The 14,730-nt window shown below is 47.8% G+C and overlaps 3 protein-coding genes across 3 annotated transcripts; 1 reads left to right on the plus strand and 2 right to left on the minus strand.

Moving 5' to 3' along the window:
• Positions 1 to 610: 610 nt before the first annotated feature.
• Positions 611 to 3,895, minus strand: KD926_004138 (TAPT1 family protein; the record flags this gene model as incomplete). Its single annotated transcript, XM_053096796.1, has 1 exon — positions 611 to 3,895. One exon carries the CDS (start codon positions 3,893 to 3,895, stop codon positions 611 to 613), a length of 3,285 nt encoding a protein of 1,094 aa, XP_052961281.1.
• A 1,229-nt stretch (positions 3,896 to 5,124) lies between these two features.
• KD926_004139 (uncharacterized protein) lies at positions 5,125 to 8,062 on the plus strand (the record flags this gene model as incomplete). Its single annotated transcript, XM_053096807.1, has 5 exons — positions 5,125 to 5,250; positions 5,302 to 5,607; positions 5,950 to 6,214; positions 6,812 to 7,213; positions 7,443 to 8,062. 5 exons carry the CDS (start codon positions 5,125 to 5,127, stop codon positions 8,060 to 8,062), a joined length of 1,719 nt encoding a protein of 572 aa, XP_052961282.1.
• Positions 8,063 to 12,542: 4,480 nt separating this feature from the next.
• KD926_004140 (HAD-like protein) lies at positions 12,543 to 14,082 on the minus strand (the record flags this gene model as incomplete). The annotated part of the gene is made up of 3 exons (XM_053096817.1): positions 12,543 to 13,040; positions 13,098 to 13,293; positions 13,343 to 14,082. The coding sequence occupies 3 exons, from the start codon at positions 14,080 to 14,082 to the stop codon at positions 12,543 to 12,545; spliced, it is 1,434 nt and encodes a 477-aa protein (XP_052961283.1).
• Positions 14,083 to 14,730: the final 648 nt, after the last annotated feature.

Raw genomic sequence — 14,730 nt, forward strand, 5'->3', positions numbered from 1 at the left:
CATTGCCTTAACTTCGACCAACGCGCGAACCTTATTAACCGGAGATTTATCCTCGAGGTACCCGTCGACACGTGCCTCAAAGGATCCATGGTTGAATTGAGCCTTAAATGGCTTCCGGTGCACCGTCCATCGATCGGGATGGAGGGGGGGTTCAATAGAATTTCAGGGGTTATTGGTTCCTAGGTATTGGACGGCATGGGTATTTGTTGCACTGCGTTTATAGTGTGACTGCAAGGATCGTTTGGTTATTTCGTTTACTTTTAAAGGTTTCGGGTCTTGTTTAAGCTATATCTGCTTTTATGTTTACAGAAGCAACCTTTGTACTGGGAGAATTGTTGTTCAAATGAGGTGAATTCAGAGTGCCTTGTCCAGAAAGGAGAGAAGTCTCTAACAAAACATTATCGATAGCCAAGTGAGCCATACAAGATGATCACAAAAATCAAACAAGCAGCTCAAAATCAAATAGATTATGGTATCTTGAACAGGATAAAACACGCAGATCATACAGCATAAACAAGCCAACGAATCAAATCAAACACAAAATAAACAAAGTCATCTATCGCAGGCAATATATGCAAATGTGTAGCGCAGCAGCAGCAGCAACATTAAATTACCAGATTCGTTTAGCAACCATCTCATACCGCTGTACATGGTCCAAGTTCAATTCCTCTTTCGCGTTCTTGTCCTTTTCTTCTTTCTTCTTGATCCGTTGGAGTCCGTCCGGGTCGTCGACGTAGATCCAGTGTCGGTGGTCATCGTTCACCTCGACGACGCCCCATCCTCCGACGCGTTTGCTGCCGTCGACGGCGAACTCTCGGCCGCGAGAGGGGCCGCCGTTTTCGGTGGTTGCGTGGGTAGAGGATGTGGATGATGAAGCCTGCTCTGCCTCGCGGTATTTCATTGCCTTGTAGCGAGTTCGGGCATAAACTAGTAGGACCATGCCGAGGAGGAGTTTGAAGATCAGGAGCAGGACAAAGCCCGTGAGTAGAAGGACGATAGTGAAGAGGTACACGGCTTGGGCGGGCGTAGGCATGGCGTTTGCTAGCATCTGTCGGAAGAAGGTCCCTGCGTGGGCTGCCGACACTGGCAGGATTGTGCGAATGGTTAGGGGTGGAGGCGAGGGGATCGGAAGAGGTGCGTAGTGGCTGTGGATTGAGGACAGGGAGGTGGATGACACGGCTGTTGATGATGGGTGCTGTGGGAGTAGGGCCGCGAGGAACATGTGGTATGTCTGCACGGAGACGCGGAAAAAGAGGCACGATAATGGAATGACCGGCAGGCCCAGCCGCCGGGTGAGGTTCTGATCCCCAAAGGCATTAGTGTAGTAATCTTTGGCCAAGATGTCCAGAAATCGGCGGTAGATAGCGGGTCGCGTGTTATTGAATTTACTGATATAGGCGTGTTTCAGCCAGTCAACCAGCATTTCCGAACCTAGTACGACTAGGAATGGGCCGAGTACCTGGGCTAAATTCGGGAGGAATGAGTTCACATGGCTAAACGACGCCACAATCGATGACGGAACGATAGTGAATGACTGCGGGAGGATCGATGTGGCCGTGCGCGGTGGAGTGGAGAGCGGAGTGCTATTTGTGGCAGTAGATGCGTACGTGCCGCCAAAGCTAGCACCGAGAGTACCAAAGAAGTTGAAAGCGCCTGTCTCCACGATGTTCCGAGATGCGATGATCGTGAGCATAAGCCAGAGCTGGAACCGCTCCACCACGTCCGCGCAGGTCAGTTGGAACAAGTTCTCCTTTTCGAACTTCTTGAATACCGTTGACTTAATCTCAACAAATTGGTTTGAGAGAAGTAGGGTAATCAAGGCATTCGAGTAAGAGTTCACCGCTACATTCAAGGTCATGACCTGGAAGAAAAGCGACGTAGAGTGGATGACAGTGTATGCAAGGGCCAGCAGGAAAAGCCCGAATGGACGAAACACCTTACTTCGCCCATCGGGACGGCGCTCTAATGCCTCGCGTGAGAAAAGGCACTCGAGCACATCTTGCCCAATAGCGCCGAAAAGTCGATCGCTGACTTCCAATACGTTGTAAATAACGTATAGTTTGATTGCGGCCTGTCCCCGAATCCAATGATACATTCGGCTTGCATCGAAATACATCAAAACTGCGCACGTGGTGATCATGAGAAGACCATTGAGTATGTCGGCTTTGTCATCTGGGAGCAATGCGGATGGAACAGATTTCTGTCGGCGGTGCTGATGCCTGTGCTGGATGTCATTTCGATGCCGCCTGCGGGTATCTAAAGCTCGCTTGAAGTCCCGCTCTATCGGAGCCTGCTCCTTTCTGGTCGAGGTTGCACGAGCTCTTGTCTCCGATTCGGATCCATTCAGCTGCTCGTGGGTTCCATCTGGCGGAGGTCTCGTTCGTCTCCTCCATACTCTTCCGACGCCTTTGACGATAAAGCCGGATAAATACCGGAGTTCCACGCCTAAATTAGTCATCCAAGACTCCATCAACATATACAACGCCTTGATAAAACGCAAAGGAAGTATGGTGAAGGAGTAAAGCCAGGAGTCTAAGCAGGCTAATATTCCGAACCAGAGCACTTGCTCCAATGCCGGCGGGAGTATCAAGAAGTTGACGAGTCGCTCTAGCTTAACACGCGATGACTCGTATGGAAAATCGCTCATTGCAGAACGGTGAATATACAGTGGAGATGGCCGGCCTGAGGCGAGTTCCAGCTGCAGGTATGTCGGAACCGATAGAGGCGGTAAGGGTATGGTAGGTGGCATGGGAGATGGAATTCCTGGCTCGGCCTTTATCGACGAAGGGTTGAGATGTCGTCCATCCGATTCCTTGCCGATGGTAGGTCGATCTTGCCTCGCTCGAGAGGCCCAGGTTTGAGCCAGCCGCTCATTCGAAGGCAGTGTTTGGCGCCGCATGGAATTTGGGGTAGAAACAGCGCGGGGCACTGGTGGTCGCGGTCGAGATGAAATCGAGGGCTTTGTGACCAATCCCGAGACAAAATCCACTGTTGTGGCTTTATTTGGTCGGAGCTTGGGAGTATGTTCCGGGGAGCCTTTCAAGTCATTCAGCGTATACGAGCCCATCTCCGCGGTTTGTTCGTTGGCAACTGGTTGCGAACCCTCCGAAACCACTCGTCGAGACTGCTCTTCCGCAGTACGATAAGGAATCGACTGGGGCGAGGACGTAAGTTCATGTATTTTGGCGGGCGATAACTTCGGAACACGGTCGAGATCCCTATCCGGATTATTCCTAGATGGCGACGATTCGATTTCTCCGGACCACTGATTTGAAGCGTTATCAAAGTCCTGCGAGTGTCCAAAAAGTCCCAATGGCTGGTCGGAAGATAGTGACGGCTGACCGCCTTTTCGGTCACCGTTCATAGCGCGTTGGCTAGGGGATTTGAAGTGATAGTCATTGTGGGGACTAGAAATGACACCATTCTGCTGTAGACTGGAAGCAGTCTCTAAAATCTTCCGACTCTGGGCCTGATCCCCTAAGGTCGGACTTTCAAAAGTGGCTGCAGATCCCTCCGGTGGCGCATGATTTCCGGCGCCGTTGACCAATTTCTCCTGCATTTGACTTTGGCTCTGATCTGTATGTGGTAGGGAGCGCGGTCGGTAGTTCCAGGCCGGTTCCAACGTTTTGCCATCTTCTGCGACGCGTTCATGGCCTCGTGTAGCGCCCTGGGGGGTTGTGGACACGTTGAATCCCGACCCTGCGGCGAGGTCCTGCGGTTGCGGTCGCTTCACCGGGTCGCCGTGAGCCGTATTCATTGTCGGTGCCGTGGAGAGTTCTGAATGACCATTCGAGAGAGGAGTCGAGTCTTTGCGATCGTTGTTCAGCCCGTTGGGATCGGCTGGGGAAGGGAGGGAGCGGGAGACACCATTGCAGGGGGCGGAGATATCACCCATGCGGGACGATTCGATCGAAGGCACGGCGAAATCGAGCGGACAGGCGTCTTAATGCGGGCGCATAGTTATGTGATCGAAGAGCAGTCTGCAGGAAACGTAAGACTGGGCTTGTCGCAAGAAACACGGAGTATTCCGGTGTAGAAGAATGATGGATGGATGATGCTGGGATCATCGCCCCGACTGACCGCCCTGTCACATGACCCACTTGTCCGCCTCGTGTCTCCACCCGTCCGGCTTCCTTTCGTTGACAAGACACTCGGTGTTTAGCATGTCGATCTCGGTCCCTGATTATATGAAGGGCATGATACATTTGTTGATCATGACGGCTGATTTTGATATTGCCATATATGTGCGACACCATCAGTCGCGATACGGAGAAGCAGCCCCTGACCAGGTCTGCTCATGCAACGGCGGTCAAAATACTCAATTTTTGGACGACCAGCCCATTACTTTATCGTATCTCCACTGCCGGCATGTCACTTCTGAGTAGATTTTGGGTTGATAGCTGTGTACAAAGCGCCAGAAAGTGTATAACTGCAACAATTTTGAAACCTGACTTCGCGCCCAAATCCTCCCATACAGTAAGTTACACCCACAGCATGTCTCATGATTCAAATCCGCCTCCGTCCCTGTTATCGAGTAGGCCTTACAAGGCTAGCTACGGGGGTTAGATGGATAATGGGAAATTTCGAGGAAGTCGGGATACACCAAAAAGGGAAAGAAAAAATTAAAGGCGCCAACCAGGATCGATGGTGTCTTTAGAGCTCTAACTTATTCCATATATTTTTCATAGATCCATCCATGTTTTGCATCAAAGTCTAACGTCCTAACCACTAGACAATGGCGCCCGAAGGTTGCCCTCCTAGCAGTATATTGAATCATATACTTCAGATAATCATTTTGTATAGCTAGGTTGTGGTAGAGACAAATGAAGAGGTGAAAGACATAGAAAGAAGGGTGAGTGCCACCACCGTAGTTGACTGGCGGGTTTACAGCATTGCCTTTTACAGGCGAAAAGCTCGAATGATGAAAAACGTCACGGTGTCAGAGACCTCCCCTTAGCATTCTGACGTCAGATCAGCTCAAAGCATACATAGAAGGGAGAACGTATTGAAGCCGCCTGGAGGCTAGTTCGATCTGTGGAGACTACTTGCTAGAGTATTCTTCTTTTTTACGTGGACTGTCTTCTTTTGGAGGATCAGGCGATCTATATGAACTTTTTCGACTGGATGTTCAAAACATCACGAGAGAAACTGCTTCAGTCGTATGATGAATACTGGCGCCGCCTTTGTCAATACGTCGAGCTGTTCGCCCGCTGCCGCGTCAGTGAGGATGCCCGTAAACAGATGCGACAAGTAGGTATTGTCCTTTACGTTTATAAACAGAGCATGCTAATCCTGAAAAAGTTTCTCGCAGGTGTATTTCCAGCCGAACGCAGAATCCCGCGACGAACGAAGGACAAAAGCACTCTAGATGTAGATGTTTTCTGTGTGATTTACCAGCATCATTGGGTTCATTCGAAATTCTTTCGTCAGATCGTTCAGTTTGCTACAGTCCAGCTCTGGTCCGCCATTACTGGCACAAGATCTGGCGTCTTGCTTCCGCAGAACACCTCATTACCTGGCAATCCAACTTTGGGCAAACGACAACGGGATGGTACCTTCCAGAGTGACCTGCCCAAGCATATCTCCTTGAAAGATCTTCCGGACTCGGTCTGCTATCGCGATATTAAACTTTTCTACTTGAAAGACCCTTAAAGTAAACGTGATGTCCTCTGTGCCATCATCGAGTTTCGTAATCTCAAAGGTCGACCGGAAGGCGCTGATGGGTAATGCAACAACCATCGCTAAGAACCTCAAGCTCGGCTGCCTAAATCCTCAGGCAGCTAACGCCCAGTGGCTTGGTCAGCTACCCACACAAAACATCTCTGTAACCGCCGTAGTTAGTCTTGTTCCTTCTCCACGCTTAGAATTCAACATATTTCTCGCCTACGAGCTTGCTACGTGGTTGGAGAAGGGTTGTAGCACTATGGACTGATTGCATCTGCAAACCAGGTAGTAAAAAACGGCAGACGGCGAGACCAGCTGGCTCGAGACCTAGGGGTCCTCTGTGTGGAAATGGAAGCTGCGGGGCTCATGAATGACTTTCCATGCCTAGTTATTCGGGGCATTTGTGACTATGCTGACTCGCACAAGAATAAGGAACGGCAAGGGTATGCGGAAGCGGTGGCAGCGGCCTATGCCAAAGAGCTTGTCTTACTGGTTCCGATCGATCAGGTTGAGAATACTCCAACAGCACGAAACCCTCTAGCAGACTCTGGTGAGAAATTCTAAATCTCAATCCGGCGCACTTCTTACCTAGCTCGGATCGATGACTAAATAAAGTTTTCTATATGTAGTTCATCGCTTCGCGCGAGATCATAGAGATGATTTTACGGCGATCTTCTGGCTGAGTGGCAAGGATCCGGGATACGCTCTTGCAATCGTTGAGCTTTGCCTTGAACCGATTACCAGGACAGGGTTGGGATAGCGAGGCGACTAATGACGGAGAAGTGGAGCAACGAGCCAGACATATGTTACGGTGGCTAGCATTGGATGGCAACTCGCGCTGGCTAATCATTTTCGACAACATCGATCAATACTCCCTTTTCAACAGCGCTGTTGGTGATGGATATGATATTCCAGAATTCTTCCCTACAGTAGACCATGGCTCCATCCTCATCACCTCTCGACTCCAACGGTTGACTGAGCTAGGAAGAGCCTTTTCCGGTCCACAAACTTGACACTCTTCACACGATCCGACTACTCCTGCAAAGAAGTGGTCTGTCAGCAAAAAGCACTACAAGAAAGCTTGAGAGCAATCCAGGTACTAAGGCCCTCGATCGATAGATGTTATAGACTATGCTAACATATTTAGATCTTCTTGCTTTTGCCAATCGTCTAGATGGACTGCCTTTAGCCATTGTTATCGCAGGGGCGTTTATGCGTGAAACTGGAAGCAGCATCATTGAGTACTTGCAGTATTACCAAGAATCTTGGTCTGAGCTACAGCTGCAATCGAATCCTGGACGTCAGTACCAGCAAGGCAATATGCTGCAAACATGGACGATCTCATATCTTGAGATCCAGAAGCGTGACCCAAGCGCCGCAGACCTTCTATTGCTACTTGCTCGTTTTGATAATCGTGACATCTGGTACGATTTAGTGAAGAGTGGCCGTCACAGCTCAAACGTCCCGGAATGGCTCAAAAAGGCTACATCAAGCGGACTCGCGTTCAAAATTGGTGTGAAGTCTCTTATTAGATTTTCTCTTCTTGAGAGTAAGCAACGAAAAGGAAGCTTTGCGATGCAACCAGCAAGAATGGTGCGTCCATATTGCCAGCACGAGCAAAAATATGAATTCAATTCAGCTCAACGAGCTTGCGCTGATATCCGTCGGATACTCTATCCCTAGTAAAAGGGAAAGAAACTATCTAGAGGTTCAGCGACGGCTTATTCCACACGCGAAGTATCTACATTATCGAGATTGGTCGGATGACAATATTCCAGTATGGAGCGCATTCCATGGCTTAGGGATCCTCTACTCCGATCAGGGAATGCTGAAGCGGGCAGAGGAGATGTACGAGCAAGCTCTGTCAGGCAAGGAGAAGGCCATAGGTCCAGATCATACGTCTACTCTCGATACGGTCAACAACCTCGGTGATCTCTACCAGGGTCAGGGCAAACTAAAAGAGGCTGAAAAGATGCACCAGCGAGCAATGGTAGGCAGGGAGATGACCCTAGGTCCAGATCACTTGTACACTCTCCGAACAGTCCACAATCTCGGGAATCTCTATACGGATCAGGGAAAGCTAAGAGAGACAGAGGAAATGTACCAGCGAGCACTGGCAGGCCGTGAGAAGGCCCTAGGCTCAGATTACACCTCTACTCTCAATACGGTCCACAGCCTTGCTGTTCTCTATGAGGATCAGGGTAGGCTGAAGGAGGTAGAGGAGATGTACCAGCGAGCTCTGGCAGGGTATGATAAAGCCCTAGGTCCTGATCATACATCTACTCTCGACACAGTCAACAACCTTGGTAATCTCTACTCTGATCAGGGCAAGCTGAAGGCGGCAGAGGAGATATACAAGGAGAAGGCCCTGGGTCCAGTTCACGATAGGACTCGGTGATTTGTAGAAAGGTTGAACGCATTAAGCCATGCAGATGCAAAATGATGCCTAATAATTCTGTGTAATAACTTTTGGAAATGATTCCTTGTGAAGTACTAGGGTAGATCTGGCTTGCCGAAACAAATTGTATGTATTCATGCTACAATGCTCACTACCCTTTGCCACCGTCGCATTTTGAGATCTAGTCAGTCTTTAGCTATTGTTGTATCATATGTATATTCATTTCTAGGGATCAAGCTTTCGAGCGATCTTACGGTAGATCAGGATGTTTATTTGAGAGTTGCAATGACGTGATGGTGAGTGTGGTATTGTCATCTCAGAGCCGTAAATAATATTGGACATGCGCTTTGACTAGCAGTCACTGTTCCCAGAGCCGTGGCCCAGGTTCCCAAATAGCTCACGGGCAGTGGAATATAGGCCAGCTAGGCTCTGTATCCATTAAGTGGCGACCAGGTCGCCTTGCTGCTTCATACAAGATGGTTCGAAATCAGTTTCACCACTTACTCCGAGAGATTCTTTCTCGAACGCTTTTTCAAAATACGCTAAACCTATTACTGTACACCTGTAAATAACAGGATAAAAATAGCATCCGCATTGATGCTTGTATGGCGGTGGCCTTGAGATACTAAAGATACGATCAGGCAATCAAACGTGTTCGACCTTTACTCAGCTTCATTTCGTTCCTGCTGAACTCTCCTCGCTCGTTCTTGCCTTCTATTTTTAGCATCATCTCGTTCTTTCAGATTTCGTTGTGCTCTCTCAATTCTCTTTTTTTGAGATTTCTCGATTTCTCGTTTTGCTAACTGAACCTCGCCTGGCGAGCCGCTTTCGCGTCTGAGAAATCTCGAGATCTTCAATCATCCTCCCAATATTCTCTAGTCTTCTTTCCATTGCAGCATTTTGTAGTTCGAACATATGTCGAACATTCGTCGTCTTTGCTTCTACTAACGAATTACTTGGGCTAGATTAATCGCTCTACTGCTTAGGTGGTTGATACGGAGCTACTTCTAGGATATGGGGGGGCCTGATATCCCAGAATGTGTTGAGAAACTGTTCTAACTTGTAAGCACATAGGATTAGCCATCTCGATGATCCGTGGAGAATAGCTTTTAGCATACCTGTCTACCAAAAGCTTTTTCGAATTCTATTCCCCCAAACGTTTCAATATTGCTAATACATTCTGTGCACTCTTCGCATATTTGCCCATAGTTGCCGCGTTCACCGCAACCCGGTGCACAGCACAATGTCGGATTGGCCGAATCCCATGTAAATTAGAGCAAAATGATTCACGTTCTTTTTCCGATATGCTACAAGCCTGGAAAGTTACTTTGTGATGGAAACAAAAGTATTCGGTGACCTTTTCGGAAAGCCGACTTGGTTCTGCCGCCTCGGGGGAAGACCAGTAGCATTCATCGACCAAGCCCGGAGCTACCGTGCAGCAAAACTGATACAAGAAGAACTCTAGCTGAGTTTGCCATCGACAAAGAAGTTTGTACCTTCCTTGAAAGCTGTGCAGAATTAGGTGCTTGCAATTTCACCGGTGGAATTCAACAGTCTTGCCTATCAGCCATTGTAAATGCATTATCCGAACCTGGGTCCGTGTGGCTGGTCAACACCATCTTGGTTTGCAAGGTTGCAAAATGAGATTTCCAATCTTTCTGTAGAGGAAAAATAGTGAAAGAACTTTTACCTGCAAATGGTTCCAATAGGAAAGGGTTAGTTACAAGCCGAAAAATCGTTGGGCGCCACTCCAATCAATGACGTGAAGACTTCAGGAGCGAGCTCTGGGGCCAACGTCATGGTGGTATTTACGGTACATAAAACCTAGTCTGATATAATACTGTTTTCGATACGATTCGACGATTGAAATCAAGCTAAGACATAGATAGACTGGCGTGTTTGCCAGCTTTGCGGTTCCTAAGCATGTGGACTGTCTCAAAGGCCAGCATGGGTGTTGGACCAGAACCTCGGATCTCGGGACAGTAGGAACTTACCTGGGAGTAGGGACACACTAGAGAGTAGGGACACACTGAGGAGTAGGAACACACTGGACGGCAAGCCTTACTGCGGGCGTTTTGGATTATCTGGTACTCCTTTCTCCACCTTGAAGTACTAGGCCCTTGCAAAACGTGATACCATCCTCAATACTCAATACATGTCAGGTCAATGGCATAAACGGTGTGAGATTGTTGGCACAGCACGAAATGATAGTCGATCTCTGACTAAAGGATTTTGAATTGGACTGCTCAGCGGCCAAGTTGATGATGATTGTTGTCTTGTGTGGCTGAAACCGAATACCGTAACAGACTTCTATCACATTGACTGCTTTGAAGAACACTTGGACCTATCGTCGCCAATGTATGCCTCACGATTTAGGCCCGATATGATATACTTTCCCGGCAGTATGGAACTCCATATATTGAAAGAATATGTTCGAAGATGGATGATCCGAACCGGCATTAAGGTATGTACACCAAGCCCTGGATTTTGGATAAAGACATGTAGACCCCTCATGCGAATCTATTTTGTACACCGCTGGAAATCTCCGGAAATTGTGTACACTTTCTAAGATGCGATGTGATCAAATCTGTTGGAACATGCATGCCAGATATGCATCATTGAATTTTGCCTGCCCCGCATTGTCTCGCTTCATTATCATTTTCACCATATCTCTTTAACAGGAGCATACTAAAGTGGGCATCATAAAAAAGCAATACCCTTGCACAGGTGGGGTAGCTCTGACGTATCATAAAACGGCAGCAATATTCAGAAAGACGGTGCATGATAGCAAAGAGTGGTCAGAAAGAAGGCTCAAATCGAGCACGCAATCCTAAGCCTCGACATTCTCTCCGCTAGCTCCCTAGAAAACTTAGTCTCTAGCCCTGAACACCTTACGACACCGGCGTACAACAAATTTGGCTAGTCGCGGTCATAAAATCCAACTTATACCATAGATCACGGAGGCTAACTTTTTAAGTTCCCGGATTCTGTTGACTCGTTATTGTGTGTTCCTTGAAAAAATTAATCGGCCCTTCCCAAATGTGTCCCTATTCCCCAGTGGGTTAGGCCAGCCCCCCCGAGCCCAGTGTAGAGCTCCCAGACACGATTTTACCTGCAAGCACAGCTTCCGGAGGACTTGTTGCTCCCAGATGAGAACAATGTAGCCCTAGGAGGCGGATATCACGACTGTGACAAACCATGGGTGGTGCTTTTACTCTGTCACGACTCCAAGGGGGAGAAAGGACCAACAGACCAATCATAGACTTGATGAAAGATGTTCAGTATCATTGGTTGGCTGCTACTCCTTTCTCTACCTTGGAGTAGCCAAGTGCTCGCCTCCAGGTCTGATTGGCCCTTATCTCCTTGTCCTGAATGTCTGGTTCGTACCAAAGCTAGCTGAGAATCTGCTATCCCTGCAGCTACTTGATCGGGCCGGCTATTCAACCCTCATTGAAAATGGCCCTCAAACACCAACCCAGCTCAAGGCAGGTCGACCAAGCATGAGTTCATTCCCCTGGTGGCGGTATACTCTCGAGGGTGTTTGCCATGCTTAAAGCGCAAGATAGATTTTGTTTGTCCATGCCTATATGGCCATGTTTATGCAGCCCGCAGCCGTAGCACTCTAATCGCCATTTGAGCATCGGCCCATTAAGCTTCTTTCTAATAGTTCGTGGCGCATGGCCATTCAGCTCGAAATTTCTCAACCTGACCTTGGCTCTTCCCATGTAGAAGATTTTCTTCTCAGAGTGCAGCGCTCATCCACTGCGCTAAATTTTCATGTTGGCTAAAGTTAGGAGTGGTTAATTGTTGGAACAATATTGCCAACCAGGCCAGAGAGGTGGAGTATCCTGACCTAATCCACATACCGCACAGCACCTTGCTTGGCCTAGACTTGGCCTACCATTCCAAATGGCATACCAAGGGATCAGGAATGCATAGGTGTAAACAAGTGGAACTATAAATGGCTAGGCAGATTGTAGTTTAGAAATGACACTTCACTTTTACCCACCGAGCATATACCTACATTCCGTTGAATCGATAGGATATCTGCTTAGGGCAATGACCAAGTCAACCGACAATTATCCATCTAAATCATAACAGTAGAGCAGAACCGTGCACGCTAACCCCCACCGACAAACGAAAGTCAAATCCGCCATCAAAAGCTTTTACATACAGCCACTGTCAATGATACAGTCTGATGACATTAGTATTTAACCACCCTCTATTAGACTAACTTATTCGAGTTTAGTTGACTTCTGTACTATACGAGTATTATTTTTCTTCTGACACGAAGCTCTACTGGTGATCTCAGGAGCAACATGGTTCCCAGGGCCAACCTACAAAGTCCTGGAGAATCCCTGATATCAATTCTAGTGGCTCTGCAGACGATATGATCGATGGTCTTATTGGATACGAGCATAATATTCACTGAATTTTATCCTCTGTTTAACGTATCGCTAAGGAGAACTGCATACATATATTATAGTGCGCCTTGGAGGGCTTTAACAGCAAACGCTGTCGTGGTGCCCCGATTTCCAACCACTTTCCTGTCCGTTGGAAATAAATACATTGCAGATGGCTTCCAACCCCCATCTGCCTGCTGCATGCTGGCAAGTTGTTCTTTATCCGGACTATTCTCGATCCTCAAAGAATCACAAGCTAGCAAACGCATACCCAGACAGAAGGCATCACCATTGACTCCTATACGCTCAATAAGGCGTGTTCTGAGAGGAGCTTCAAGTCTCTCCCTGAGACTCAGATCTTTTGAATAAGCTAGTAGTCGAGTCGCATAGTAGAGAAACCACTCGGGACTCTGGTAGTATCGAGTTCCATGGATGTACGCTCGATTGAGTAGGATATTCTGAATCCAGTCCAGTGTTTGAGGAAGCTCGTAGCCTCGCCCGTACTTATAGAACGCAGTAAGGACATTTAATGCGATTACTGCATCCACTCTGGGTCTGGATTTGTCGGTGTATACCTAGCCCGAGTTAGTGGCCCGCTAATAATTAAAGTTAAGGGCCGGGCCGTTTTATACCTGCACGAATCCGTCCTCATTGACATGATTGAGTATATCATCGAGAATAGAGTGCGCAAGCTGGGCCTCGTAATTCAATACGACAAGGGCAAGAGCTGTCGTATCCATATCATCTGGATAGACTTGGCTTGTATATTTCGGCTTGCCTGAGAAGAAATTCCAAAGCCGAGGCGGGCGTCTCAGATCTACAAGACTCCTGGTTACCAGTCAGTGAGAGACAATCAGCGGGGCTTGAGTGCACTTACTCGTCCTTTGTGACCTCTAGAATAAGAAGCTGGGCGTAGTTCTCGTCGATAGAGTCACCTTCAACAGTAGTAGAGTAAAGCTCTCCAGCATTTTGTCGCAGAAATGCAAGTCCGCGTTCAATAGGGTCACCAACAAAGTTTTTGAGTGTTCGTGATAGATCAATGGTGCCGACAATCCCGCGAATCCCGAGAGACATTGCCGCGAGCACGTTCTCTGGCTGGTCGTCGATAAGAAGGGTTTTCCGCGGTGCAGCACGCGTTGCTCGTAGCACTTGCTGATAAAAGCGTAGACTAGGTTTTCGGACACCTAGCATCCACGAAGTAAATATATGGTCAAATGTACTCCAGAAAGAGTCATCCCATCGACGGCGAAGGGCATGATACTCTGGCTCAGAAATGTTCGAGACGAGGGCAATCGTTACTCCTGGAGTTTGCTTGATTTCTCTGAATATAGAAAGCATGTTTCCGTCATATGTCAGAGTCTCGCGGAGATTGGAAACTATTGCTCTCAAGCTCTCCACTTGAATGCCATACCGGCGTGCTACCTGTGCGAAGCATTCATCCTCACCAATCTTTCCGATCTCGTAATCCATCCAAAATGACGATGAGAGGACTCTTCCCAGACTAATGCTTGATTCCCCGGCTGCCAGTTGATAACCCACGGGAGGATGCACGAAGATACCCCCTAGATCTACCAATATGGTTGTCTTAATGGATTTCACGCCATTGGCGCAAGTCATTGTGTGTATGTTGCGAGTTACCAGGATTGATAGATAGTGGAAGAGGACTTTTCAATGTTAGAAGCGGAAGGTAGACGGGTTCTTCGAAACGGAACAAGGAGCGGGGCAGAATTTTCCCGTCGACGTACCTGCCAGCTTTATATAATGGTTGAGAACTAAGATAACGAGAAATTTCACACTACTAAGTTTTTGGAAACTATATGATATGTCAAATAAAAATGGCAATGTACGCCTACTTTTTTGCCGTAAGTCCAAATGTGTAAGTTTCAATGATCGCCCAAAATAGCCATACGGAACACTTCGTATCGTTATTATCCCAATGGTATCACTAGTAGAAATCCATAGCACCACACTATGTAGCAATGGAGACAGATCACATTTTATGCCCCACATCTGTGTGTGATGAACCGTCAGGTGCATCCTGTCTAAGAGGTAAACTGCACGCTCCCATATCAGGACATGATCGACGAATCCACCAACCACCTGCAATAACATGAGTGGCCAGTCCACTGGAACTTGTTTGGGAGAAATTCGAGACTTAATCTTGGGTTTCCCTCAAGAACTTTGTTTAATGAACTTATTTTAATGTAAAATTGTAAATCCGTTCAATCGTCTTACTTCGCTTCCATCCTAATACCCAGAGACCCA

The sequence above is a fragment of the Aspergillus affinis genome, assembly GCF_023601865.1.
Source record: "Aspergillus affinis strain CMG 70 chromosome Unknown NODE_1_length_919884_cov_86_970707, whole genome shotgun sequence".
Classification (NCBI taxonomy): Eukaryota; Fungi; Ascomycota; class Eurotiomycetes; order Eurotiales; family Aspergillaceae; genus Aspergillus; species Aspergillus affinis.